This window comes from Narcine bancroftii, chromosome 9 (genome assembly GCF_036971445.1).
Source record: "Narcine bancroftii isolate sNarBan1 chromosome 9, sNarBan1.hap1, whole genome shotgun sequence".
In the NCBI taxonomy this organism is placed as follows: domain Eukaryota; kingdom Metazoa; phylum Chordata; class Chondrichthyes; order Torpediniformes; family Narcinidae; genus Narcine; species Narcine bancroftii.
Genome location: NC_091477.1, coordinates 59,147,515 through 59,175,169, shown reverse-complemented (window position 1 = coordinate 59,175,169; position 27,655 = coordinate 59,147,515). Strand labels below are relative to the sequence as shown.

General features: G+C 38.9%; 1 protein-coding gene across 6 annotated transcripts in view; it reads right to left on the bottom strand.

Moving 5' to 3' along the window:
• Positions 1 to 25,051, bottom strand: part of b4galt7 (xylosylprotein beta 1,4-galactosyltransferase, polypeptide 7 (galactosyltransferase I)) — a 50,263-nt gene extending 25,212 nt beyond the window's left edge. The window contains exons 1-3 of one of the 6 annotated variants that reach the window (XM_069899275.1): positions 24,992 to 25,051; positions 23,788 to 23,926; positions 2,679 to 3,008 (exon numbers count right to left, since the gene is read on the bottom strand). In XM_069899275.1, coding sequence (XP_069755376.1) covers positions 2,679 to 2,989 — 311 coding nt within the window. In that variant the 5' untranslated portion in view covers positions 2,990 to 3,008; positions 23,788 to 23,926; positions 24,992 to 25,051. Of the gene's footprint in view, positions 1 to 2,678; positions 3,009 to 13,305; positions 13,451 to 22,469; positions 23,074 to 23,787; positions 23,927 to 24,991 lie in introns of those variants that run through there. The other 5 variants (XM_069899273.1, XR_011345009.1, XM_069899277.1 and 2 more) reach the window with 5 other exon arrangements.
• Between the last annotated feature and the right edge of the window lie 2,604 nt (positions 25,052 to 27,655).

Here is a 27,655-nt window from a genome sequence, read left to right as displayed (position 1 = left end):
TTAGGGGAAGATTGTGTCTCATGAGCCTAATTGTTCTTTGAGGAGGTAATAAAAGAAACTGATCAAGGTAGGCAGTACATGTGAAGTATATGGATTATATTAGTGCATCTGACAAGGTCACCCCATGGGAAACTCGTTCAGAAAATCAAGAGGCATGAGATCCATGGAACATTGGCTGTGTGGATTCAGAACTGACTTGCTTGTAGAGAGCAGAGAGTAGTAGTGGACAGAGTGTATTCTGCCTGGTGGTCAGTGACTAGTCATGTTCTGCAGGGGTCTGTTCTAGGACCCCTGCTCTTTATGATTTTTATAAATTACCTGAATGAAGAAGTAGAGGAGTCAGTAAATTTGCAGATGATAGAAAGGTTGGAGGTATTGTGGCTAGTGTTGAAGGCTGTCATAGTTTATAGACAGGTTGCAGAGTTGAGCGGGAAAGTGGCAGATGGAGTTCAATCTGGATAAGTGTGAGGTGATGCATTTAGGTCAAACTTGAAGGCAGTGTACAGGGTACGATACTCAACTGTGTCCAAATCCAAATTCATAGATCTCTCAAGGTTGCCCTGCAGGCTGAGCTGAGCTTCATAAGTCAGTGGTAGAGAAACATGATAGGCAGACACTGTGGTTGTAGTAAACCAGCATCTCTTGGAAACAAAGATATATTGCCGAAATTTCGGGCATGGGGAAAAAAAATCAGAAAATGCAGAAGCAGAATACATCAGAAAGTATCAGAATTCAAACAATGGGGAGGAAATCCAGACCAACAAAAAGTGTTAATTGGATGTGATAAGGGACTAGGTAGAATTTATGATGACTGTGCAAAAGGAGACAGGGAATGGAGATACAACAGGGGAAGCAAGGGGATTTGGGGGATGAATTTTAATGAAAGCCAGAAAAGTCGATATTAATGCCATCCAGTTGGAAGGTGCCCAGATGAAACATGATGAAGATGTTCTTCCAATTTGTGGGTGGTCTCAGTCTGGCAGTACAAGAGATCAGGGACAGACATGTTGGCAAGGGAATAGGATGGAGAATTGAAATGGGTGGCCTCTGGGAGATCCACACTATTGTGATGAACAGAGCTGAGGTGCTCCACAAAACGATCTCCCACTCTGATGTAGAGGAGACCACAGCAGAAGCACTGGATACAGTAGATGACCCCTGCAGATTCACAAATGAAATGTTGCTTCTCTTGGGAGGACTGTTTAGAGCTAAGGGAGGAGGTGTTGGAGCAAGTCGAGCATCTCCTGCAGTCACAGAGGTAGGTCTCAAGTGGATGATTGGTGGGGAAGGAGGAGTGGACAAAGGAGTCACAGAGAGAGTGGTTCCTGTGGAAGGCAGAGAGGGGAGAAGAGGGGAAGAGTGGTGGGATCATATAGTAGATGGTAGGTGTGGGAGTTGCTGGGTTTTGAGTTCAGGAGTCACAAGGTCATGTTGCAGCTCTATAGATCTCTGGTGAGACCAGAAGTAGAATATTGTGTTCAGATCTGGTCACCTCATTACAGAAAAAATGAGGAAGTTATGGAGAGGGTGCAGAGATTTACCAGGATATTGTCTGGATTGGAGAATACGTCTTGTGAGGCAAAGTCAGCAGAGCTTGGACATTTCTCTTTGGAGCAAAGGATGATAGATGATTTAATAGATGTTTACAAGATTATGAAAGGCTTAAATAGAATAGTCAGCCAGCACCTTTTTCCCAGGGCAGGTAGGAAACACCAGAAGATAGCAGGATAAAGTGAAGGGAAGAAAGTTTAGGGAAGACATCAGGGCTAAGTTTTCTTTAAAACCACAGAGTTGTGGGTGCATGGATTGCATTGGCAGGGGTGCTGGTGGAGGCTGGAATAATAGGGCACTTAAGAGACTCAGACACATGGACGAAAGAAAAATTATTGAGGTAGGGAGGGTTTCATTTTTTTTGGTAGGTTTATATGGCTTGGCACAACATTGTGGGCCAAAGGGTCTGTACTATAAGGTTCTATGTACAGCTAATATCGAACAACCAACATGTATAAAGCATGCATTCATCCTTGGACTTTACATTTACAGGTACATTATTTTGAAACAGTCATTAAAATTGGGTACGAACAAGTGGGATCCTGTAAATCCCTGATAGATTTCTATTCCTGCTGCTCTTTTGTCTTCCTGCTCATTATATTTTCTATTATGATATTTTATGACCTTATTATAATAATATTGTTTTATGTGATATATATATTGTAGTCTGGAGAATCATTGTTTCATTTGGTTGTATATATGTACAGCCAGTTGACAATAAGCTCAAACTTAATTGTAAATTTATACCACTGCCCAGGACCTACTGCTTCACTTAAAACAATATCTGTAACTATAAAAGCTTAAACAAAAGTTGCAATCCTCAGGATGTCAACGGAGCCTTGTGAAGAAATATGGGTTTTCTATAGAGAGAGGAAAACTTTGAAAACATCTTATTTTAAGATTTGAGGAAAAGAGTCACTAACAGGCTGCTGACAGTGGAAAGTGGAGAAACAGTTTATAAGACATTTCCAGTCACATTACATAGGAATTCTGAGTTTAAAACCATCAGCTGTTTTGACACTCCTTAAATGTTTCATATTGTAACGTGCTGTACAAATTTAATTTGCACCATGCATAAGAACACCTACAGTAAGATTATATGTATTATACCTTTTAAAGCCCAGTACCTGAAGTGATCAACTTGGTTGATTACAAGGATCTTGTGTCGGATTTTCTTCTTCTTTAAAAATGTATGCATGTATGGGACAAAACTCAAAAGTTCTTCAAAACGCTCCCTGAAAGGAACAATGATCGCAATTTTATGTGGGCCCCAACTTGGATTATCGGTCTCCCAGCAAGACTTCTGGACTGAACCATCGTCCCTGCTGCTCTGGCTGCTGGTCACTCTGCAGTTATATTGAAGCCACATAACAGAGAGAAATCCAAGGGTTATAAATGTACAAAACAGTTTAAAGAGGGAACATCTTCTCGTTAACATCCTCAGTAGCAGGCCCGACCTGAAAAAGACCATAGATATTTTATTTTCTAATGAGTTTATATGATTAACAACATCAATCCTAAATAAATAACCAAAATGTTAGACGTAGTGATCAAGCATCAAACAAATTCCTGTCTTTCAGAAGTATGCATCCCTGAATTAACAATTTACAGAGTAACTTTGGTCACTGCCCTCCTAAACAGTAAACAATTTAAAGTTGTCTTTTATGCATAATTTTAAAAAATCAAACAACAATTTCTAAATTTGGATCCCATGATTATTTCAATATTCTTATTTGAGTGATCAAATCTTAAAATAATTGCTTTCAAAAAATCTTTTACAATCTGTGCTTTGACTTTTCAAAATCAAGTGCACTCGTTTTGATAACATTACCACATTTGGGAGGATAAGTAACGATTAATTCACAAGAAGTCTCACATGTCCAAAGAAAGTGTAATATGAAATAAACCCTTGTATGCTCCCAACTGTTGTAATACTGGTCTCAGTAGCATTACAATGTGCTAAACAAAGATTATTACACAATGCTGCTTGCATTTATGATCATGACAACATTACACTATGTGGAAATTATACATGGTGAATACAGTTAATGTTCCGTACCCTAGATATCCGCACTTCATAAACCAGCATTTGAGAAATGTTACAAACGGACATGCCCATTATGAGCACATTGAGCACATTTGGATCATCTGCAGTTTACAAACATTATAAAACACACACTGCCAAAAAAATGTGACATTCACAAGTCAGACTGCTCTGTGGAAGGAGCAAATAGAGCAGGAGCCAACCAAACAAAAAAAAATATTGGGGAGAATAGATCACTTGCAAAGGAGCAAGTTGATAATGCAAATTGCCATGATTATACTCTCAGAGGATCATGTTCAAAACCATCTTAAGAGATCAAAAGTAGGGAGTCACGTGATGGAGTAGTGGCCGGACGGTGAACTCCAGCCCTCTCCAGAAAAGTCGGGAAAAACAAGAGAAAATACAAAGACACAGAAATACAAGTTAAAGAAAAGTGAGTATAAAGGTGGAAAGAAGATGGAGACAAAAGGAGAAAAATCAAAATCAACGGAAAGAAGAGAGGAAGAGAAGACAACGGAGGAAAAAGGTGAAGGCCTTACCTGTCCGAAGAGGCCCGCTGTGGAGAGAAGACCCCACTACCTCAGGTCGGTAGAAAAAGAACTACAACAATGGCTCACAGAGCCGAGTAAAAGTGCGCAACCGCGCATGAAAAAAAACACACCGACGGGAGGGGGGACCAGCTGGGGAGTCGATCTCCACAGCCGGCAACGACAGCTGCAGAACACCTGCAGCAAGAAGAGACCACAGAAGACAATGGAAACAAGAAAGAAGAGGAGGAAAGGGCATCAAAGAAACAACAGATGGCCAACCCAGAGGAAGAAGAAGAGGAAGAATACAGTGAAATAGATAAAGGGAAAGGCAAGGTAAAGGATATACTTTCTCTTGTTAGAGGATACATGGAGTCATTTAAAGAATGGCAAACACAGGAATTCAATGATTTAAGAAGAAGAATAAACAACACAGAAAAGAAAATAAATAAAATGGATATGACCTTAACAGAAATGGGGAAAAAAATGGACAAGATGGAAGAACGGGCAATAGCAGCAGAAATGGAGGTAGAAGACTTAAAAAAGAAATTGGAGGAATCTAATAATAAAACTAAAGAGACACAAGAATTACTAGCCCAAAAAATAGATATAATGGAAAATTATAACAGAAGAAATAACATAAAGATAGTGGGCCTTAAGGAAGATGAAGAAGGCAAGAATATGAGGGAGTTTATAAAAGAATGGATCCCTAAGGCCCTAGGATGTCCAGAACTACAGCAAGAAATGGAAATAGAAAGGGCACATAGAGCATTGGCCCCTAAACCACAACCACAACAAAAACCAAGATCTATTGTAGTAAAATTCCTAAGATATACTACAAGAGAAAAGGTACTGGAGAAGACAATGGAAAAAGTAAGAGAGGGCAACAAACCACTGGAGTATAAAGGGCAAAAAATCTTCATTTATCCAGATATAAGCTTTGAACTCCTAAAGAAGAGAAAAGAGTTCAATACAGCAAAAGCGATTTTATGGAAGAAAGGATATAAATTTACACTGAAGCATCATGCGGTATTGAAAATATTTATTCCAGGACAACAAAACAGACTATTCTCGGATCCAGAAGAAGCACGAAAATTTGCAGAACAATTACAAAAATAGACTGAGGGATGAAGACGGGTAATGAGAGCAAAAATGATCACGATTGATATGTATGTGGGTAAAGACAAAAATAGACTGAGGGATGAAGACGGGTAATGAGGGTAAAAATGACCACGATTGATATGTATGCGGGTAAAGAGGTATAAGAGTGAATAGAGACAATGGGCATATGTGAAAGTATCTGTAATTAGAGGAAAACATAGAGAGTATAGACAAGAATTAATAAGGGAAGGTAATGGAATAGAGAGAATAAGGAGGGAATTAAAAGAGTGACCTTTGTGACATATAAAAAGCGAAATCTTTTCTGGGGGGGGCTGGGTGGGGGAAAAGAGCGGTCACTGCAGATTCAGTTGACGCTTGCGAGTGGAGAGGGGAGATGTGGTTGTCCGACAAGGGATAAAGGACAACTCAGGAGGGGAAGGGGAGATTGGGGATAAAGAAGATAGAAATAGGAGAATAAGGAAAATGTTGGATGTTGTAGGAATGTTGTCTGGTAAAGAGTTGAAAATAAGAAAACAGAAATGGAAAAGGAGGAAAGGTAATGATGGAAAAACGGAAAGAGAAGATAAACAAAATATAAAATGGCTACGCTGAACTATATGACTCTAAATATTAATGGAATACATAACCAAATTAAAAGGAAGAAACTACTAAATTTACTGAAAAAGGAAAAAATAGATATAGCATTTGTCCAAGAAACACACTTAACTGAATTGGAGCACAAGAAATTAAAGAGAGATTGGGTAGGACATGTAACAGCAGCATCGTATAATTCAAAAGCAAGAGGAGTGGCTATATTAATTAGCAAAAATGTGCCATTTAAAATAGAAGAGGAAATAATAGATCCAGCAGGGAGATATGTTATGATAAAATGTCAGATATATTCAGAGCTTTGGAATCTACTTAATATATATTCACCTAACGAAGAAGATCAAAAGTTTATGCAAGATATCTTTTTGAAGGTAGCTAATACGCAAGGGAACATACTAATAGGAGGGGATTTCAATCTGAATTTGGATCCAAATATGGATAAAACGGGGAAAAAAATTAACAGGAAGAACAAAGTAACCAAATTTATAATTAAATCAATGCAAGAAATGAAACTTGTGGACATATGGAGGAAACAAAACCCAAAAGAAAAGGAATACTCATAGTACTCGACTAGACATAAAACATACTCAAGGATAGACCTATTCCTGTTATCAGCCCACATTCAAGGGAGAGTTAGGAAAACGGAATATAAAGCTAGACTATTATCGGACCACTCACCCCTGTTATTGGCAATAGAGCTAGAAGACATCCCTCCAAGAATGTATAGATGGAGATTAAACCCCATGCTACTTAAAAGACAGGATTTTAGAGAATTTATTGAAAAACAATTAAAAATGTACTTTGAAGTAAATACGGAATCAGTGGAAGATAAGTTTATACTATGGGACGCAATGAAAGCATTCATTAGAGGGCAAATAATAAGTTATGCAACCAAGATGAAGAAGGACTATAATCAGGAAACAGAGCAGTTGGAAAGGGAAATAATAAACATAGAAAAAAAATTAGCAATAAAGGAAGATACAACCAAAAGAAGAGAATTGGCGGATAAAAAAATAAAATATGAAACATTACAAACATATAAGGTGGAGAAGAATATAATGAAGACAAAACAGAAATATTATGAACTAGGTGAAAAAACACACAAAATCTTAGCATGGCAGCTTAAGACAGAGCAAACTAAGAAAATGGTATTGGCAACAAGGAAAAAAGACAAACAAATTACATATAATCCAAAAGAAATTAAGGAAAACTTCAGAGAATTCTATGAACAATTATACCGAACCGAAAACGAAGGGAAAGAAGGGAAAATAGATGAATTTTTGACTAAAATTGAACTACCAAAACTACAAATAGAGGAACAAAATAAATTAACAGAACCATTTGGAACAGTAGAAATACAAGAGATAATAAAAAATTTACCAAATAATAAGACACCAGGAGAGGATGGACTCCCAATAGAATTCTACAAAACATTTAAAGACCTAATAATACCGCCCCTCCTGGATGTAATCAACCAGATTGATGAGACACAAAACTTACCAGATTCATGTAAAACAGCAATAATTACAGTGATACTAAAACAAGGGAAAGATCCACTCTCACCAGCGTCATATAGACCAATATCTCTGCTAAACACAGATTATAAGATAATAGCTAAACTATTAGCAAACAGATTAGCAGAACAGGTACCGAAAATGGTAAATTTAGACCAAACTGGATTTATCAAAAAAAGACGCACAACAGACAATATTTGTAAATTTATTAACTTAATTCATGCAGTAGAAGGAAATAAAGCACCGGCAGTAGCAGTTGCTTTAGACGCAGAGAAGGCCTTCGACAGAGTAGAATGGAATTACTTGTTCAAAGTATTGCAAAAATTCAGTTTACCGGAGAAGTTTATTAATTGGATTAAAGCATTATATGAGGGACCGTTAGCGAAAGTGACAGTAAATGGACATGTATCAAAGCAATTTAACTTAAGCAGGTCAACGTGGCAGGGATGCCCACTATCACCTTTATTGTTTGCGCTAGCTATAGAAACACTAGCAGAATTGATAAGAATAGATAATAATATAAAAGGAATAAAAATAAAAGACAGGGAATATAAAATCAGTCTATTTGCGGATGATGTTATAGTGTACTTAACAGAACCAGAACTATCAATAAAAGAACTATATAAGAAATTGAAGGAATATGGAGAAGTGTCGGGATACAAGATAAACGTAAATAAAAGTGAAGCAATGCCTATGAATAACGCGGATTTCTCAAAATTTAAGGAGGAATCCCCATTCAGATGGCAAACGCAGGCAATAAGATACCTAGGTGTGCAAATAAACAAAAATCTAGGCCAATTATATAAACTCAATTACAATCCACTAATGAAAAAATTACAGGACAATTTAGAGCATTGGAAAGAGCTACCACTAACACTGATAGGAAGGATAAACTGTATTAAAATGAACATTTTTCCAAGGATACTATACTTATTTCAGGCATTGCCAATACAACTGACAGAAAAATTCTTCAAAGAGTTAAAGAAAATAATAAGGAGATTTTTATGGAGAGGGGGGAAACCGAGGATAGCACTAGATAAATTAACAGAATGGTATAAACAAGGAGGCTTACAATTGCCAAACTTCAAAAATTATTATAGAGCCGCACAATTAAGGTACCTATCAGATTTTTATCAAACAAGGGAAAAACCAGACTGGACGAGACTAGAATTAGATAAAATAGGGGAAAAGATACCCGAACATATATTATATAAATGGGATGAAAAATTGGTAGAACGTAGGAATTCTCCAGTATTACATCATCTGCTCAATATTTGAAAGAAGATTCATGTAGAAAGAAATAAAATAAATTACCAAATACCAAAACTAATATTGACGCAAAATAAGCTACTCCCTTTTACAATAGACAACCTTGCCTTTAGAAAATGGGAAAAAAAAGGGATTAAAAGAATAGAAAATTGTTTTTCAGGAAGTAGATTCTTATCCTTTGAACAAATGAGAGATAAGTACAATATAACTGGAGATACAGCGCTGGCATATTACCAACTGAGATCCTACTTGAAAGATAAATTAGGAAGCAATTTGAGTTTACCAGAGGGAAGTAACCTTGAATATGTGATTACAGATACAATGTTAATCAAAAGATTTATAACAAATATGTATATTAAACTGCAAGAAAAGGAGAATGAGGAAACAAATGGTAAAACTAAACAAAAATGGGAACAAGATTTAAATATAAAGATAAAAAAGGAAACATGGGAGAAGTTATGCTCTGGAACGATGAGAAATACAATAAATACGAGGCTGCGTATGATACAATATAATTGGTTACACAGACTATACATTACACCGCAAAAGTTAAATAAATGGGACCCAACAGTATCTGATAGATGTTTTCGATGTAAAAAAGAAAGGGGAACAACAATTCATGCAATCTGGACATGTGAGAGAGTAGAAAAATTTTGGGATGATCTCAATCAGATATTAAATAAAATAACAGAAAACAATATACCAAAGAATCCAGAGATCTTTCTCCTAAGTAACATAAAAAATAAAGAATTTGGAATTGACTTGGAAGATGCACAAAAAAGATTTGTCAAGATAGCCCTAGCCGTAGCAAAAAAATGTATTATGTCAACCTGGAAATTGGAAGATAATTTGAAAATACAACAATGGTATATAGAAATGAATAAATGTATTCCATTAGAAAAAATAACATATAGTTTAAGAAATAATATTGAAATATTCGAACAAGTATGGGAGCCTTACATTAAATACAATAGCGAAAACCTACCGGGAACAAACATTACCTAAGTTGATGGAAGGAGAAGAAAAGAATGGACTCAGTTGAATTTCTGGTGTATTTTTGTGGAATGACAACATTGTCTAACTGAATTAATGCAACCTAGATTGTATACCTAAAATGGATGAGAGGGGGGGGGGTGGGGGGGTGGCTTGGGAGGAGGGAGGGGGGAGGGAGAAAAAGTCACTGTAAATGTGTGGAAAAGAAAAAGTGTATATCATGGCTATTGTGATTTATGGTGTGAAAAATAAAAAATTTAAAAAAAAAGAGATCAAAAGTAGTACTAAATTATATAACTCAGCAGGATTGCCTGCACTTGAGACTTACGTTGGGGTAGTGACGTTCTAGCAGGATTGAGAGATTTTATAAAGTTTAATCACTACATTACATCATTACTTGTTTATTCCGATCACCTCCTGAACGTGTTGGCCAAAAACCACACCTCTGGTGTAAATCCTACTTTTACAACTAAACATTAATCATTAAAACTGATGGTATAATTTCATAACTGTGTTAAATACATTGCTTTTTGAGATCCCTTTATTTAGATGCAGCTTCAAGGAGGGAGCAATAGATACAACTAAAGATTGGTAATGAAACAAAATAACCTTGTCTGTACCAATTCGAACAAAACACAGAATTTTGAAGACATGTCAAGATGATGTAGATTTTATAAAACACCATTGCCACAAAGGAATGAAGATTTTTAATAAAGTGAATGGAATGAATGTTTAGGACAGGGCACGAGGTACCAGTCATGTGGGCTGCTTTTTTTTCTGGACGGTGTCGTTATCTCAACGAGCAGAGGATATTCTGTTACATCTCTGACTTCTGCCTTGCAGTTAGTGGAAAGGTTTGGTGAATAAGGAGATGAGTTACTCATTGCAATATACTCAGCATCTAACATGGTCTTGCAGCTAGTTTGTCTAAATCTTCCAATGTAAACTCTCACCCTGGCTCTGGCAACCTACAGGACCAAGCCTCTGACATGAACTAACCACCCTGGCCCCAGCAGCCTAGAGGACCAGGCCTCTGACATGAACCCTCACCCTGGCCCCAGCGGCACAGGAACAAACCTCCAATGTGAATTCTCACCCTGGCCCCAGCACCTACGGGAACGAACCTCTAACATGAACTCTTACCTGGACCAGTTCCTACAGGACAGAGTCTCTGATGTGAACATTCACCCTGGCCCCAGTGCCTACAGGACCAAGTCCTCCGATGTAAACTCTCATCTGGCCCCAGTGCCTACAGGACAGTCTCTGACGTGAACATTCACCCTGGCCCCAGTGCCAACAGGACCAAGTCCTCCGATGTGAACTCTCATCTGGCCCCAGTGCCTACAGGACAGAGTCTCTGATGTGAACATTCACCCCGGCCCTAATGGCCTACCGGACAGAGTCTCCAATGTGAACTCTCACCCTGTCCCCAATGCCTACAGGAGCGAGTTTCCGATGTGAACTCTCACCCTGGCCCTGGTGGCTGACGTTGAACCTCTAGCGAATTCTCACCCTGGCTCCCATCACCCTTTCCCTCTGACTTCCCCAACCCTTCCCTTCCTCACTTCAACCCTCCACATCCTGATAATCTCCATCTTGCTTCAATGACTTTGCTCTCATCAAAAGCAATGATCACTTACGTGATCACACAATGTTTTTTTCCATTCAAAACTTCTCATCAGCAACACGTGGGTATAACATTTAGATGTGCTGAGTGGTTAAAAGTGTCATGCAATAAGTTTAGCTACCCTTACTGGACAGAGGCTGGTGGAGTAACTGTCCTTGCTGGGACTTAACACCCCTCTCTGTAACTGGTTTGATTTCTAATGGAAAGTCTGTCCATCTTGGTAGCAGAATATCAAGCATTGTCACGCTGAGCACTGGCACACCTCAGGGCTGTGTGCTCAGCCCACTCCTGTTCATGCTACTGACCCATGACTGCATCTCTAGATCCAGCTCCAACAGTGTTATAAAAATTTGCAGATGATACAATTGCAGATTGGCCTCATCAGTAGCAATGATGAGTCACACTACTGAGAAGAGATGGAAAATTTCATGATTTCAGTCTCAATGTGGACAAGACGAAGGAGATGATTATGGGCTTCAGGAGGACCAGGAATGCTTACCCTCCACTGCACATAATGGGTTCTAAAAGAGGTAGCTTTGGAGATTGTGGACCCATTGGTGATGATTTTCCAGAAGTCAATAGACTCATGATTCCAGAGGATTGATAGGTTGCAAATATGGATCCGCTGTTTAAGGAAGGTGGGAGACAGAAAAAAGGAAACTATAGGCCTATTAGTCTGATGTTAGTGGTTGGGAAGGTATTAGAATCGATCCTCAAAGACGTGGTTATGAAATACCTCAAGATGGATGACAGGATCGGTCCAAGTCAGCATAGTTTTTTGAAGGGTAGATCCTGTCTGACCAGCCTATTAGAATTTTTTGAAGAAATCTCAAGTAGGATGGACAAAGGGGAGGTACTGGATTTTCAGAAGACTTTTGATAAGGTGCCACATGTGAGGCTGTTTAATAAGATGAGAGCCCATGGAATTACAGGGACAATATTAGATTGGATAGAAAATTGGCTGATAGATAGGAAACAAAGGGTTGAAATAAAGGGATCCTGGTTGATAAGGTTCACTGCCTGTAACAAGCAGTGCCCTGCAAGGCTCGGCCACTACTGTTTACAATTTATATTAATATTTGGATTATGAATTGAATAGTTTTGTGGCCAAATTTACAGATGACACCAAGGTAAGTGGCAGAGCAGGAAGTGTTGAAGAAACTGAAAAGTTGCAGAAGTATATAGATAGTTTGGGGACTGGGTAAAAATAAATGGCAGGTAAGATCCAACATTGAGAAATGTGCAGTTCTACATTTTGGCAGTGGAAATAAAGAGGCAGGGGATTATTTGGATGGGGACAAAATTCAAACCTCGTAAGTGCAAAGGGACCTGGGCGCCCTCATGCAGGGAAACCTATAAAAGTTAATGACCAGGTGGGACTGGAAGTGAAGAAAGCGAATGCTATGTTGCCATTTATTTCAAGAGGAATAGTGTATAAGAGTAAAGAGGTGTTGGTGAGGCTGTGTGGGGCACTGGTGCAACCTCATTTGGAGAACTGTGTGCAGTTTTAGGCCCTCTATCTGAGAAAGGATGTGATGCCATTGGAGAGGGTGCGGAGGAGGTTTACTAGGATGATTCCCGGAATGCGAGGGCTAACGTAAGAGGAACGTTTGGCAGCTCTTGGATTGTATTCACTGGAGAAAAGAAAAATGAGAGGGGAATCTCATAGAAACATTTCAAATTTTGAAAGAGTTTGACAGAGTGGATGTAGATAAGATGTTGCCTTTGGTAGGTGAATCAAGGACAAGATAGCACAGTCTTAAAGTTATTCATTTAAAACAGAGATGAGAAAAAACTTCTTTAGACATAGGGTCATAGATTTGTGGAACTCATTGCCACATACAGTGTGAAGGCCCGATCACTGGGAGAATTTTAGCATGAGATTCATAAGTATCTAATTGGTCAGGGCATCAGGGGATATGGGTAGAGTCATGAAACAGACTCCACGGGCCTACTTCTGTTCCTTTATCTTGTGATTATGAAATCAGCAACTCTGTAGTAGAGAATGGAGAGCACCAAGTTCCTTGAAGTGCACTTAACAAGTGACCAATCGCTGACACTCAACATCACCTCATTTGTCAGGAAAACGCAACAGCGACTGTACATCCTGAGAAGTCAGTGGGTTTGTGGGCAAGGCGACTGGCCACCATAGTGTCTACCTTCTATAGGAGGTCAAGAGCATCCTGGCCGGCTGCATCACAGTGTGGTACAGTTGCTGCAGAGAAATAAATCAGAGGTCAATCCACAGGACCATAAGAGTGGCAGAGAAGATCGCTGGAGTCTCCTACAGAATCTGAAAAGACTGGCTGAGTTCCTCGAGCATTTCTTTTTTTTTTAAAATTTTTTTATTTTTCACACTATAAACCACATTGATCAAGATACATACATTTTTCTTTTCAAATATATACAGTGTCGTTTTCTCCCACCCTCCCTCTTCCCATCCCACCCTCCCTACCTCCCCTCCCATTCATTTAAAGTTCGAATCTAAGATACATTAAACCCGTCAAACAATGTTGTCACTCAATAAAAATAAACAAGAAATTCCACTGAGTCAATTCTTTTCATTTCCTTCTCCTTCTGTCATTTTAGGTGGTAGATGTCCCTGGTAGGTTTTCTCTATTGTGTTTCATGTATGGCTCCCATATTTGTTCAAATATTGTAATATTATTTCTTAAATTATATGTTATTTTTTCTAATGGAATACATTTATTCATTTCTATATACCATTGTTGTATTCTCAAGTTATCTTCTAATTTCCAGGCTGACATAATACATTTTTTTGCTACAGCTAGGGCTATCCTAACAAATCTTTTTTGTGCACCATCCAAATCAAGTCCAAATTCTTTGTTTTTTATGTTACTTAGGAGGAAGATCTCTGGGTTTTTTGGTATATTGCTTTTTGTGATTTTATTTAATATCTGGTTTAGATCTTCCCAAAATTTTTTCACTTTCTCACATGTCCAGATTGCATGAATTGTTGTTCCCATTTCCTTTTTACAGCGAAAACATCTGTCAGATACTGTTGGGTCCCATTTATTTAACTTTTGAGGTATAATGTATAGCCTGTGTATCCAGTTATATTGTATCATACGTAACCTCGTGTTTATTGTATTTCTCATAACTTCTCCCATGTTTCCTTCTTTATCTTTATATTTAAATCTTGTTCCCATTTTTGTTTAGTTTTACCATTTGTTTCCTCATTCTCCTTTTCTTGCAGTTTAATATACATATATGTTATAAATTTTTTGTTTATCATTGTGTCTGTAATCACATATTCAAAATTACTTCCCTCTGGTAACCTCAGACTGCTTCCCAATTTGTCCTTCAAGTAGGATTTCAGTTGGTAGTATGCCCACACTGTATCGTGAGTTATATTATATTTATCATTCATTTGTTCAAAGGATAATAATTTATTTCCTGAAAAGCAATTTTCTATTCTTTCGATCCCTTTTTTCTCCCATTCTCTAAAGGAAAGGTTATCTATTGTAAAAGGGATTAGCTGATTTTGTGTCAGTATTAGTTTTGGTAGTTGGTAATTTGTTTTATTCCTTTCTACATGAATCTTCTTCCAAATATTGAGCAGATGGAGAATTCCTACGTTGTACCAATTTTTCATCCCATTTATATAATATATGTTCAGGTATCTTCTCCCCTATTTTATCTAGTTCTAATCTAGTCCAATCTGGCTTTTCCCTTGTTTGATAAAAATCTGATTGGTATCTTAATTATGCGGCTCTACATTAATTTTTAAAGTTTGGCAGTTGTAAGCCTCCTTGTTTATACCATTCTGTTAATTTATCTAGTGCTATCCTCGGTTTCCCCCACTTTCCATAAAAATTTCCTTATTATTTTCTTTAACTCCTTGAAGAATTTCTCCATCAAGTGTATTGGCAATGCCTGAAATAGGCATTGTATCCTTGGGAAAATGTTCATTTTAATACAGTTTATCCTTCCTATTAGTGTTAGTGGTAAGTCTTTCCAATGCTCTAAGTCGTCCTGTAATTTTTTCATTAGTGGATAATAATTGAGTTTATATAGATGGCTGAGGTTTTTATTTATTTGTATACCTAGGTATCGTATTGCTTGCATTTGCCATCTGAATGGTGATTCTTTCTTAAATTTTGACAAATCCGCATTATTCATTGGCATTGCTTCACTTTTATTTGCGTTAATCTTGTATCCCGACTCTTCTCCATATTCCTTCAATTTCTTATGTAATTCTTTTATTGATATTTCTGGTTCTGTTAAGTATACTATAACATCATCTGCAAATAAACTAATTTTATATTCCTTGTCTTTTATTTTTATCCCTTTTATTTTATTTTCTGTTCTTATCAATTCTGCTAGTGGTTCTATAGCTAACGCGAACAATAAGGGCGACAGTGGGCATCCCTGCCTTGTTGATCTGCTTATATAATGCTTTAATCCAATTAATATATTTCTCTGGTAAACTGAATTTTTGTAGTACTTTGAATAAATAATTCCATTCTACTCTGTCAAAGGCCTTCTCTGCATCTAAAGCAACCGCTACTGTTGGAGCTTTATTTCCTTCTACTGCATGAATTAAGTTAATAAATTTACAAATATTGTCTGTTGTTCGTCTTTTTTTAATAAATCCAGTTTGGTCTAGATTTACTATTTTTGGTACATAGTCGGCTAATCTGTTTGGTAATAGTTTAGCTATTATCTTATAATCTGTGTTAAGTAAAGATATTGGTCTATATGATGCTGGTGCGAGTGGATCTTTCCCTGTCTTTGGTATTACTGTAATTATTGCTGTTTTGCATGAATCTGGTAAGCTTTGTGTTTTATCAATCTAGTTGATTACTTCCAGGAGGGGAGGAATTAATAAATCTTTAAATGTTTTATAGAATTCTATTGGGAATCCATCCTCTCCTGGTGGTTTATTATTCGGTAGTTTTTTTATTATCTCTTGTATTTCTACTATTTCAAATGGTTCTGTTAATTTATTTTGTTCCTCTATTTGTAATTTTGGTAGTTCAATTTTAGTTAAAAATTCATCTATTTTGTCTTCTTTCCCTTTGTTTTGAGTTTGGTATAATTGTTCGTAGAATTCTCTGAAGTTTTCATTAATCTCCGTTGGATTATATGTGATTTGTTTGTCTTTTTTCCTGAATGCCAATACCATTCTCTTAGTTTGTTCTGTCTTAAGCTGCCATGCTAGAATTTTGTGCGTTTTTTCTCCTAGTTCATAATATTTCTGTTTTGTCTTCATTATGTTCTTCTCCACCTTGTATATTTGTAGTGTTTCTTATTTTATTTTTTTATCTGCCAATTCTCTTCTTTTAGTTGTGTCTTCCTTCATTGCTAATTCTTTTTCTATATTTGCTATTTCCCTTTCCAACTGCTCTGTTTCCTGATTGTAGTCCTTCTTCATCTTGGTTACCTAACTTATTATTTGCCCTCTGATGAACACTTTCATTGCATCCCATAGTATAAACTTATCTTTCACTGATTCCGTATTTATTTCAAAGTACATTTTAATTTGTCTTTCAATTAATTCTCTAAAGTCCTGCCTTTTAAGTAGCATAGAGTTTAATCTCCATCTATACATTCTTGGAGGGATGTCCTCTAACTCTATTGTCAATATCAGGGGTGAGTGGTCCGATAATATTCTAGCTTTATATTCTGTTTTTCTTACTCTGTCTTGCATACGAGCTGATAACAGGAATAGGTCTATTCTTGAGTATGTTTTATGTCTACCCGAATAATATGAATATTCCTTTTCCTTTGGGTGTGGTTTCCTCCATATATCCAAAAGTTGCATTTCTTGCATCGATTTAATTATAAATTTGGTTACTTTGTTCTTTCTGTTAGTTTTTTCCCAGTTTTATCCATGTTTGAATCCAAATTAAGGTTGAAATCCCCTCCTATTAGTATGTTCCCTTGCGTGTCTGCTATCTTAAAAAAAATATCTTGCATAAATTTTTGATCTTCTTCGTTAGGTGAATATACATCGAGTAAATTCCAAAACTCTGAATATATCTGACATTTTATCATTACATATCTCCCTGCTGGATCTATTATTTCCTCTTCTATTTTAATTGGTACATTTTTACTGATTAATATAGCTACTCCTCTAGCTTTTGAATTATATGACGCTGCTGTTACATGTCCTACTCAATCTCTCTTTAATTACTTGTGCTCCACTTCAGTTAAATGTGTTTCTTGCACGAATGCTATATCAATTTTTTCTTTTTTTAGTAAATTTAGCAGTTTCTTCCTTTTGATTTGGTTATGTATTCCGTTAATATTTAAAGTCATATAGTTCAACGTAGCCATTTCATACTTTGTTTATCTTTCCTTTCCGTTTCCTCATCATCACCTTTCCTTCTTATCCATTTCTGCTTTCTTGTTTTGAACACTTTATAAGACAACATTTCTAAAACATCAAACATTTCCCTTATTCTCCTATCTAAAATTTCTTTAACCCCACTATCCCCTCCCCTTCCTGAGTTGCCCTTTGTCCCTTGTCGGGCAACCACATCTCCCCTCTCCATTTGGATTTGCGATTTCACTCGCAAGCGTCAACTGATTTTGCAGTGACCGTAACTCCTCCCCACCCAGCCTCCCCCAGAAAAGATTTTAATTTTCATATATAACAAAGGTCACTCTCTTAATTCCCTCCTTACTTCCTCTCTTCCCTTTCTTTCCCTTATTAATTCTTATCTATACTCTATATATTTTCCTTTAAATACGGATACACTCATGTACACACACACACACACACATATATATATATTATATACACCTATATAATATATATATATTATATACACCTATATAATATATATATATTATATACACCTATATAATATATATATATTATATACACCTATATAATATATATATTATATACACCTATATAATATATATATATACACACACACACACACACACACACACACATACACCTATATTATGTATATATATATATATATATATATACACCCATATACACACATACATATAGTTCGTGGTCATTTTTACTCTCGTTACATGTCTTCATCTCTCTGTCTGTTTTGTAGTTGTTCTGCAAATTTTCGTGCTTCCTCCGGATCTGAGAATAGTCTGTTTTGCTGCCCTGGAATAACTATTTTAAGTACCGCTGGGTACTTTAGCATAAATTTATATCCTTTTTTCAATGGGATCGCTTTTGCTGTATTAAACTCCTTTCTCTTCTTCAGGAGTTCAAAACTTATGTCTGGATAGAAAAAAATTTTTTGACCTTTGTATTCTAGTGGCTTTTTGTCTTCTCTTATTTTCTTCATTGCTTTCTCCAATATATTTTCTCTTGTTGTATATCTTAGGAATTTTACTAAAATGGATCTTGTTTTTTGTGTGGCTGTGGTTTCGGGGCTAATGTTCTATGTGCCCTTTCTATTTCCATTTCTTCCTGTAATTCTGGTCTTCCTAGGACCCTGGGGATCCAATCTTTTATAAATTCTCTCAATTTCTTGCCTTCTTCATCTTCCTTAAGGCCTATTATCTTTATATTATTTCTTCTATTATAATTTTCCATTATATCTATCTTCTGAGCTAACAACTCTTGTGTCTCTTTAACTTTTTTATTAGATTCTTCTAATTTCTTTTTTAAGTCCTCTACTTCCATTTCTACGGCTGTTTCTCGTTCTTCCACCTTGTCCACTCTTTTTCCTATATTTGACATGACCATCTCTAATCTATTCATTTTTTCTTCTGTACTTTTAATTCTTTTTATTTCACTAAATTCTTGTGATTGCCATTCTTTTACTGATTTCATATATTCTTTAAAAAAAAATATATCCATTGTCTTGCCTTTCCCTTCTTCTTCCATTTCTCTATGTTCTTCTTCTTCTTCTTCCTCTGGGTTGGTCATCTGTTGTTTCCTTGTTTTCTTTTTACTCTCTTCTTTCTTGTTCTCGTTGTTTTCTATGTTCTCTTCCTGTTGTCGTGTTGTAGCTGTCATTCTCAACTGTGGAGACCGACTCCTCAGCTGGTCCCCCCTCCCGTCAGTGTTTTTTTTGTCATGCGCGGTTGCGCACTTTTGCTTGGCTCCGCGAGCCATTTTTGTAGTCCCAAGGGGACTTCAACTGACCTTAGGGAGTGGGCTTCTCTCTCCACGGCAGGCCTCCTCGGACTGGTAAGGCCTTCACCTTCTTCTTCCGACGTCCTTTCTTCTTCTCTTCTTCCCGTTGCTTTTGACTTTTCTTTCTTCGCTGCCATTTTCTTCCCACCTTTACTTTCACTTTATTTTAATTTTTATGTTTGTGCCTTTGTGTTTTCTGTGTTTTTTAAAAACTTTTCCGGAGAGGGCTAGAGTTCCCCAACACGTGACTCCTCCTTGTTCCTCCAGCATTTCAATGTGTTTTTACTACAATCATAGCATCTGCAGCCTATTGTGCTTCACCTAGGAGAAATGTGTCTGGTTGTGGATTACATAGTAGGTGGCAGAAATAAAGGAGGATAATGTGTTGGATGTGGAGGGGTGGTAGTTGAGGACGAAGGGAATCTTCTCGTTGCGCATAGGGGTGGAGGGAACCTAAGCAGATGTGCGGGTAATGGTGGATATGCAGGTGAGGGACAAGTTGATGATAGTAGAGGGGAAGCCATGTTTTTTGAAAAAGATTACACCTTGGAAGACCTTGTCCTAGGATTAGATGAATGGAGACTGAGGAATTATGAGAAAAGAATGGAATCCTTACAGGGGACAGGGTGTGAAGAGGTGTAGACAAAGTAGCTTTGGGAGTCAGTGGGTTTGTAGAAAACACCTGTCGAAAGTTTGGTTTCATCCAGTGATGGGAACACACAGATTGAGAAAGGGGATAGTGTTGCTTGAGCTGAACCAAGTGAATTTGAGGTTGAGATGGAAGTTGGGAGTAAAGCAGATAAAGTTGACAAGCTCAACAAGGATGCATGAGGCAGCACCGACGTAGATGTTAATGAAGTAAAGGAAAAGTTGATGAGCCTCACCAAAAAGATAGGCATTAGAGGTGGCACAGTTAGCACAATCCCTTTACAGTGCTAGTGATCAGGACTGGGGTTTGGATCCCGTGCTGTTTGTAAGGAATTTGTACATTCTCCCTGCGTCTGCGTGGATTTTCTCCGAGGGGTCTGGTTTACTCCCACCATTCAAAACGTACCAGGGATTATAAGTAAATTGGGGGTAAATTGGGGGGCAAGGGCTCATGGGCCAGAAGGGCCTGTTGCATGTCTGAATTTTTTTTTTAAACATTAAAAATATCTGAGACCTTTGCAGATACCCATGGCTACCCCTTTGACTTGGAGAAACTGGAATGAGTCAAAGGAAAAATTATTGAGATTGAGGATAAGTACTGCCAGTCACAAGGGGATCATGGTTGGCAATGGTTAGCGTAGCACCTTTACTGTGCCAACAATCAGGACTGGACCTGGGTTCGAATGTCGTGCTGCTTGAAAAGAGTCTGTATGTTCTCCCCATAACTGCGTGGATTTCCTCTGGGGACTCTGGTTTCCTCCCCACCTTCAAAGATGTACTGGTGTTGTAGGTTAATGATGTGTAAAATGAGCAACATGGATTTGTGGACCAAATTGGCCTGTTACAGAGCTGTATGTCTGAATTAAAATTTAAAAGAAGATCATGGTGGATAGGGACTGGTTGGGTCTATTAATGAGGAAGAAACAAAGGGCTTTGAGGCCTTCAGTATGGGATTGGCAGCAACAATGCCTGGCAGCCCAGGCCATGAGGGTCATGGACTTTGGGGAAGCAGCAGGCAGAATGGTGCAGGACACCAGAGTAGAGAACACCCACCTGCTGTGAAGGAGAAGACTGGGAGAGAGGTCCATACAGAATAGGAGACCACAGCAGAAAAAAATGGCCTGAGAGAATTGACTGGTTTCATTCATCGGTCCCAAAATTGAAAAGAACAAATTAATCTTCTAAGTTTTTCATTTTTATTTCAAATGGTTTAAAAAAAACACCATAAATAGGGATGCAAAAATCAAAGCAAGAGTCACGCAATCCACCACCACCTGTGCCTGCTCCAGTTACACTTTCGTGCACTCCACCATATCCCCATTCCCTTAATATCTGAAATATCTAACAATCAAGTCTGAGCTCACTTTAATTTTTATTTTTAAAAAAACAGACAAGAATCCATTTGGATCAAAATGACCTTTCAAGTCATTTAAAAATAAAATGAAGGAGGAATTTCACTTCTTACTGAAATGCCATACATTTAACTTTCAGATAATATGCTTTGGAAATATATGCATCAGAAAGTGTGAACGTTCAGGGAAAATCATTTTGAACAGTGTAACTTGTACCTGTTAATTCAAGATAAAAAGGATGTCAATTTAAAATAGACATGGAAAAATGTGAGTTTGTGGAACTTGTTGCCACAGGCAGCTGTGGAAGCAAAGTAGAGATTGACAGGTATTTGATTAGCCAGGGCATCAAGGGTTACAGGGAGAAGGCTGGGAGGGTGGGGTTGAGTGGGAGGATGGATCAGTTCATGATTGGAATGGCAGGGCAGACTTGATAGGCCATTGGGCCTACTTCTGCTCCTATATCGTGATCTTGTGAATTCTGGGGGGGGGGGGGGGGGGGAATGGATGGTGATTGTACCTAAAGTGGAGTACCTAAAATAGTTTTTCTTCTAAAGGATCCAATAAGCCAAAATTTTATAACACAAGCAGCTTTCCAAACTAGGAAAGCTATGCATGCCAAGTGAAATTTGATAATTAATAAAGAATTTGATATAGAGTGTACCAATGCACGCAGACGGCAAAAACATGTTTTGTTTACAATCAAAACATTCTATAGAACTACACACAATTACCAGACAACAAAAATTAGTGAAATTAGCTAAGAGTGCTGTGCAGATTTAGTACATCTCTTATTTCCTTTATATAAATATGGATTTGAATCAGATTGACATGCTATTTAATTTAAGCAAGTGTTAATTTTATATTTACTTCACTTGTTAACAGATGATTTTTTATTAGTAAAGAGCTTATACATCCAAAATGGTGAAGTGTCTCTCACACACCGTGACAAGAGGTCAACTGGTACAACAAATCTCGGAGACAAGAAATTAGCTGTCAAGCGAGCGGTTTCGACAGTCAAGGCAGAGCTGGATGAGTGGGCAGCTTGCGCACCTAAGGGGATAACGCCATTTCGGTAGATACCCCACACTATTGAGAAACAAATAGTAAGTTTTTGCAACTTCTTCCATTGAGCATCATTCGTTTACCTGCTATCTTCCTTGGTGAAGTAGAGCACGGGTTTTCGTCTGGATGAGTACATCATCTTCTTTCACTGTGACTCCGGCTGTGTCATGGTCCCTTGGCAAAAGACCTGGAGCCAAGCCGTGCCCGACCGAAGACGACCCTCACTGGGACATCTCAGCCACCTTGTCAAATGTGACACGCTAGCTTCAACCGATAGGATTCCGGACCCGATGGCCCATAGGGCATTGTCAGCGGCGATGCGGCCGCGGACCTACTCGGAGAACCACACACCACCACCCAGGAGCCGGCTCCAAGCTGCGCTGGATGGCAGCTCAGACCCGGAGCCTCCGCCTCCCTTCGGTGGGAGCCCCGGCACCGGGCCCGCCGGCCGGCACCTCCAGGCCCGGCGTCAGCGGCCGCCAACCAGCGACTGAGGCTGGCGATCCCAAGCCAGTCGGCGGCGGGAGCAGGAGGTCCGAGGACGGGGCGGGCTGGAGCAGGGAAGACCGGGGCAGGGCCACGATGGCAACGTCCTTACGCGCTGGCCATTGGTGCCACCTTCTTTAACATCCGGGGGATACACGTTCCGGGGCGACACGAAGGTTCCGCCAGGGCGCTGCAGGCTCCAATACGTTCAGTGTCAGGTGTCGTCTCCCTCCAGCACTGACGAGAATCTGCGTTCGTAGGCAAGAATGGTGCAAAGCTCCGAGAAACACCGACAAAGCAGAACGTGCATGTGAGGGACGATGTGTTTCTCTATGTAGGGACCAGATGGTTGACATGGAGCAGGCCAGCATGTTTAATAAGAGCGAGGAGTGAAGTGGCAACCAAGCTCCCCGGGCCTGTCCAGTCCCCTTTCGCCACAGTTTTCATGGCTGGTCTGTGACACGATTGGACACAGGCGCGCTGCAGGAACTCAGCAGGTCTCCCAGAGTCCAGAGGAGGTAAAGATAACTGTTACGAGTCCAGAGGACCCCAAAACCCAGCAACAACAGATATGCACCACGACAAAGGGTTACTTAAACAAAAGTTGTTCTTAATTATCTTTAAACATGAAAATAGAATCAAACTTTAACTTATCTCTATTGACTCACTTAACCCCCTTCTAATTCTAAGCACGCGTGTGTATAATGTGTGTGTTCGTTCAGCAAAGTTCTTTGGATAACAGTCCAATCTCACTGGTTGCAGGCAATTCTTGTACTGTGCACACAAGTTAACATTAATAAAGTTCACCAGGCTTTGATGCTTAACAGGTAAATGGTTACCACTCAGAAGGGTTCTTGTTGTTTTTTCAGGTCATGACAGAGTTCCTTTCTGTTTCACCTATTCCAAGGGACTCACCAGACAACCAGTCCTTCCCTTTGACCAGGCTGTCTTCCAAAGCTTGCCAGCTTGTCCCACCGATGTGTCTGTGTGTGTCTCTCTCTCTCTCACGCTCCCTCCAACTCTGAGAGCAGAGTCTTTTTTTTGTCCTCGCTGCCTGCAAAGATCACATGACGTTCCAGACAGTAAGTTCTGTTTTCCAGTCAAAGCTGCTATGGCCTATTGTTACATTTGTTGCCTTTTTCAAATAACAGTCCATCATGAGTCTGAGCCCTCTTGGAAAAAGCTCCAGCAAAAATTCTGTGTTTTAAAGTGTTTGTGTGTGACCTGCTCTAACAAACCTTTCCCAATTTATCTCCCAAACACCTCTATATACTCTTATCACATATGACACCAATTTTTCAGGCCTGAGTTCTTCAGCAAGGGATAAGCAAAAAAAAAGCAGCATCTGTGTCAAAGGCTGGGCAAAATAGGGAAGAATAGGAGGGGGAGGGGCACAGACCTACACGAAAGATATTTGAAAGATCAGGAAAGAGGAAAGGAGAGAGGGAAGCAAATTGAGAGAAGACATGGGGAAATGTGGCTAGAGGCGTGTGCGAATGGAAACCAGAGAAGTTGATGTTAATGCCATCCAGTTGGAAGGTGCCCAGATGAAACATGATGAAGATGTTCTTCCAATTTGTGAGTGGTCTCAGTCTGGCAGAACATAGAATATGGATAGACATGTCAGCAAAGGAATGGAACAGGGAATTGAAATGGGTGTGTTACCAGAGGATCCATAAACCTGGTAGCAGTAGATATTCACCATGACAAATGGTTACTGAAACAAAAGTTGTTTTTAAATTATCTTTAAACATGAAAACAGAATCAAACTTTTCTTGTATATCATTTGTTACAAGATCAAACCAGCAACCACAAAGAAGGCATATCACACAGGGGTAAAGATGAACAATAACAATGCCCACTGGTTACTATGCAAATTTCTATAACAGTGTAAAACTAATAAATTCCCCAATCTAAATATAACATATTTAATTAAAGTCTATGTTATACTTCCAACCAGCCCACAGAAAAACTTAGACACAAAACACACAAGACTCGCAAAATTTTGATCTCAACCAAAGCAAAGATCATAAACAAAATTCAGTTTGTTTGGTAAACTGAAGTCAAAAGATCTTTGAGAGAGAGGGCACAAAATTTGAAGTTTTCTTGTGTTGCTTACAGAGAGAGGAACAATGGCTTGGTCTGGATCCTTCTGGCTGCCTTCGGAATGTACATCCTTTTTGAAATCCCAACATTCTAAACTGTCTTCCAGACTATGACTCATGCTCTGGGCCTCCTTCCACTCCACAGCACCACCCAGTGGTGGTTTATCATCCATGTCCAGAAATTTTTAGATCATTTTCTGCACATGCTGAGTCCGTCTCCCACTCTCTCAGCAGTCCACCTTCACCTTGGCTCTCTAAGGCAAACTCACTTTTTAACATAAAACCACACAATACACAACACAGAACTCTGTAACAATGAACTTAACCCTTCTAATTCTAAGTGTATGTCTATATAATGTGTGTGTAAGTTCATAAAAGTTTTTTGGTACTCGTTTCTCATTGCTCCAAGTTCATTGGTTGCAGACAATTCTTATACTGTGCACAGAATTTAACATGTATAAAGTTCACCAGGCTTTGGTGCTCGAAAGGTAAATGGTTACCACTCAGGAAGATTTTTGTCGGTTTTCAGAGAGATGTGTTGTTTCAGGACATCTACAACTGATGTACTTCCATCAGCCACTCCAGTGTCTTGCTGACGAAACCTGCCCCTTCAGGGTTCTCCATATGATAATCTCTTTCTTTCAGGTCAGCACAGAGTACCTTTTTGCTTCTCTTATTTCAAGTAAAACATTAGACAGCCAGTCCTCTCCTCTTGCATGAACCACAAGGGCTTCGACCTGGCTGCCTTCCAAAAGCTTGCCTTCTTGTCCTGTTTCATTCCCAGCAATTTCTGCTGGCTGACACTGTCAAGTGATCTCTCTCTCTCTCTCTCTCTCTCTCTCTCTGAGACTGAGAGAAAGCCTGTTTGACTCTCTCTGCCTACGAAACCACATGACCCCTCTTACAACAGCAAATTCAGACAGCAGTGGCTCCAGCCTGCACTTTCATCTGTTGCCTTGATAAACAATAATCCATTATTATGGGTGTATATTCTAGGCCTCAAAATGGGGAAAGGGAACTAGAAACAGGGTGGTGTTGGTTGGGGATTTCAATTTTCCAAACATAAATTGGGAAATGCAGTCAGTAAAAGGGCAGGATGGCTTAGTATTTATGCATTGTGTTCAGGATTGCTTTTTGCAGCAATATGTTGAGATGCCCACTAGAGGGGGAGCAGTGTTAGATCTGTTGTTTGGGAATGAAATGGGGGAGGTGACGGAGGTGAGTGTCGGAGAGAACTTCGGATTCAGTGATCGCGGGTTCATAAGCTTTAGCTTAATGATGGAAAGGGATAGGTCGGGTCCAAGGTTGAAGGTCTTCGAATGGGGGAAGGGCAGATTTGGAGAAATGAGAAGGGATTTGCAGACAGTTGTGTGGGCTGATCCTTTTGCCGGAAAGGATGTAGAGGAAATTTGGAGGGCATTTAGGGGTGAGATTTTGAGAGTACAGGATCTTTATGTTCCAGTCAGGCTGAAAGGGAAGACTAAAGGTTCTAGGGAGCCGTGGTTTTCTGGTGAAATTAAGAAGTTGGTTCGGGACAAGAGGGAGGCCTATACTAAATATAAAAAAATCAAGGGATTGAGGAGATATATGGTCATTACTTAGATTGCACAAAGAACCTTAAGAGGGAAATTAGAAAGGCAAAAGGAAGGTATGAGATGTCCATAGCTAATAAGGCAAAGGTGAATCCTAAGGGTTTTTACAGATATGTGAACAGTACATGGAGGATTAAGGATGATGGGACCAGTTGTCTATGTGAGGAACCGTATGAGATGGGAGAAATATTGAACATTTTTTTCTCGTCCGTATTCAGAAGGGAAAGGGACTTTGGGCTATACGAAATAAGAGAGGCAAAGGTGTTAGATATGGAGAGGATAGGGATTAGTGAAGCGAGGGCTTTGGAGCTTCTAGGGTCAATAAAGGTGGATAAGTCTCCTAGTCCTGATGGAATTTTTCCCAAGACTTTAAGGGAGGTCAGGGAACAAATAGCAGGGGCACTGACAGTGATTTTTAAAAGATCACTGGACGAAGGGGTGGTACCACGGGATTGGAATTCCATTGTTTAAAAAAGGCATTAGGTGTAGGCCAAGTAATTATTGGTCAGTAAGTTTGATTTCAATGGTGGGGAAGGTTATGGAGGGTATTCTTCGAGATAGTATATACGTATACCTGGATAGGCAGGGACTGATTAGGGGCAACCGGCATGGGTTTGTAAAAGGAAAGTCATGTTTGATGAACTTTGTTGTTTTTTGAAGAAGTGACAAAAAAGGCAGACGAAGGTAGAGCGGTGGATGTGATATATTTGGATTTTAGTAAGGCTTTTGATAAGGTTCTGCATGGAAGGTTAATAAGGAAGGTTCAGGTACTAGGAACTAGTAGAGAAATTGTGACATGGGTTCAGAGGTGGCTGGGAGATAGACAGCAGAGAGTCATGGTGGACAACTGTCTGACAGATTGGAAGCCTGTGACAAGCGGGGTGCCTCAGGGATTGGTGCTGGGTCCCTTGTTGTTTATCATTTATATTCATGATTTAGAGGAGGGTGTGGTTAACTGGGTAAGCAAATATGCGGATGATACAAAAATAGGGGGAATGGTGGATTGTGAAGAAGGTTTTCTTGGATTACAAATGGATTTGGTTTGTTTGGAAGAGTGGGCTGAAAGATGGCAGATGGAATTCAATG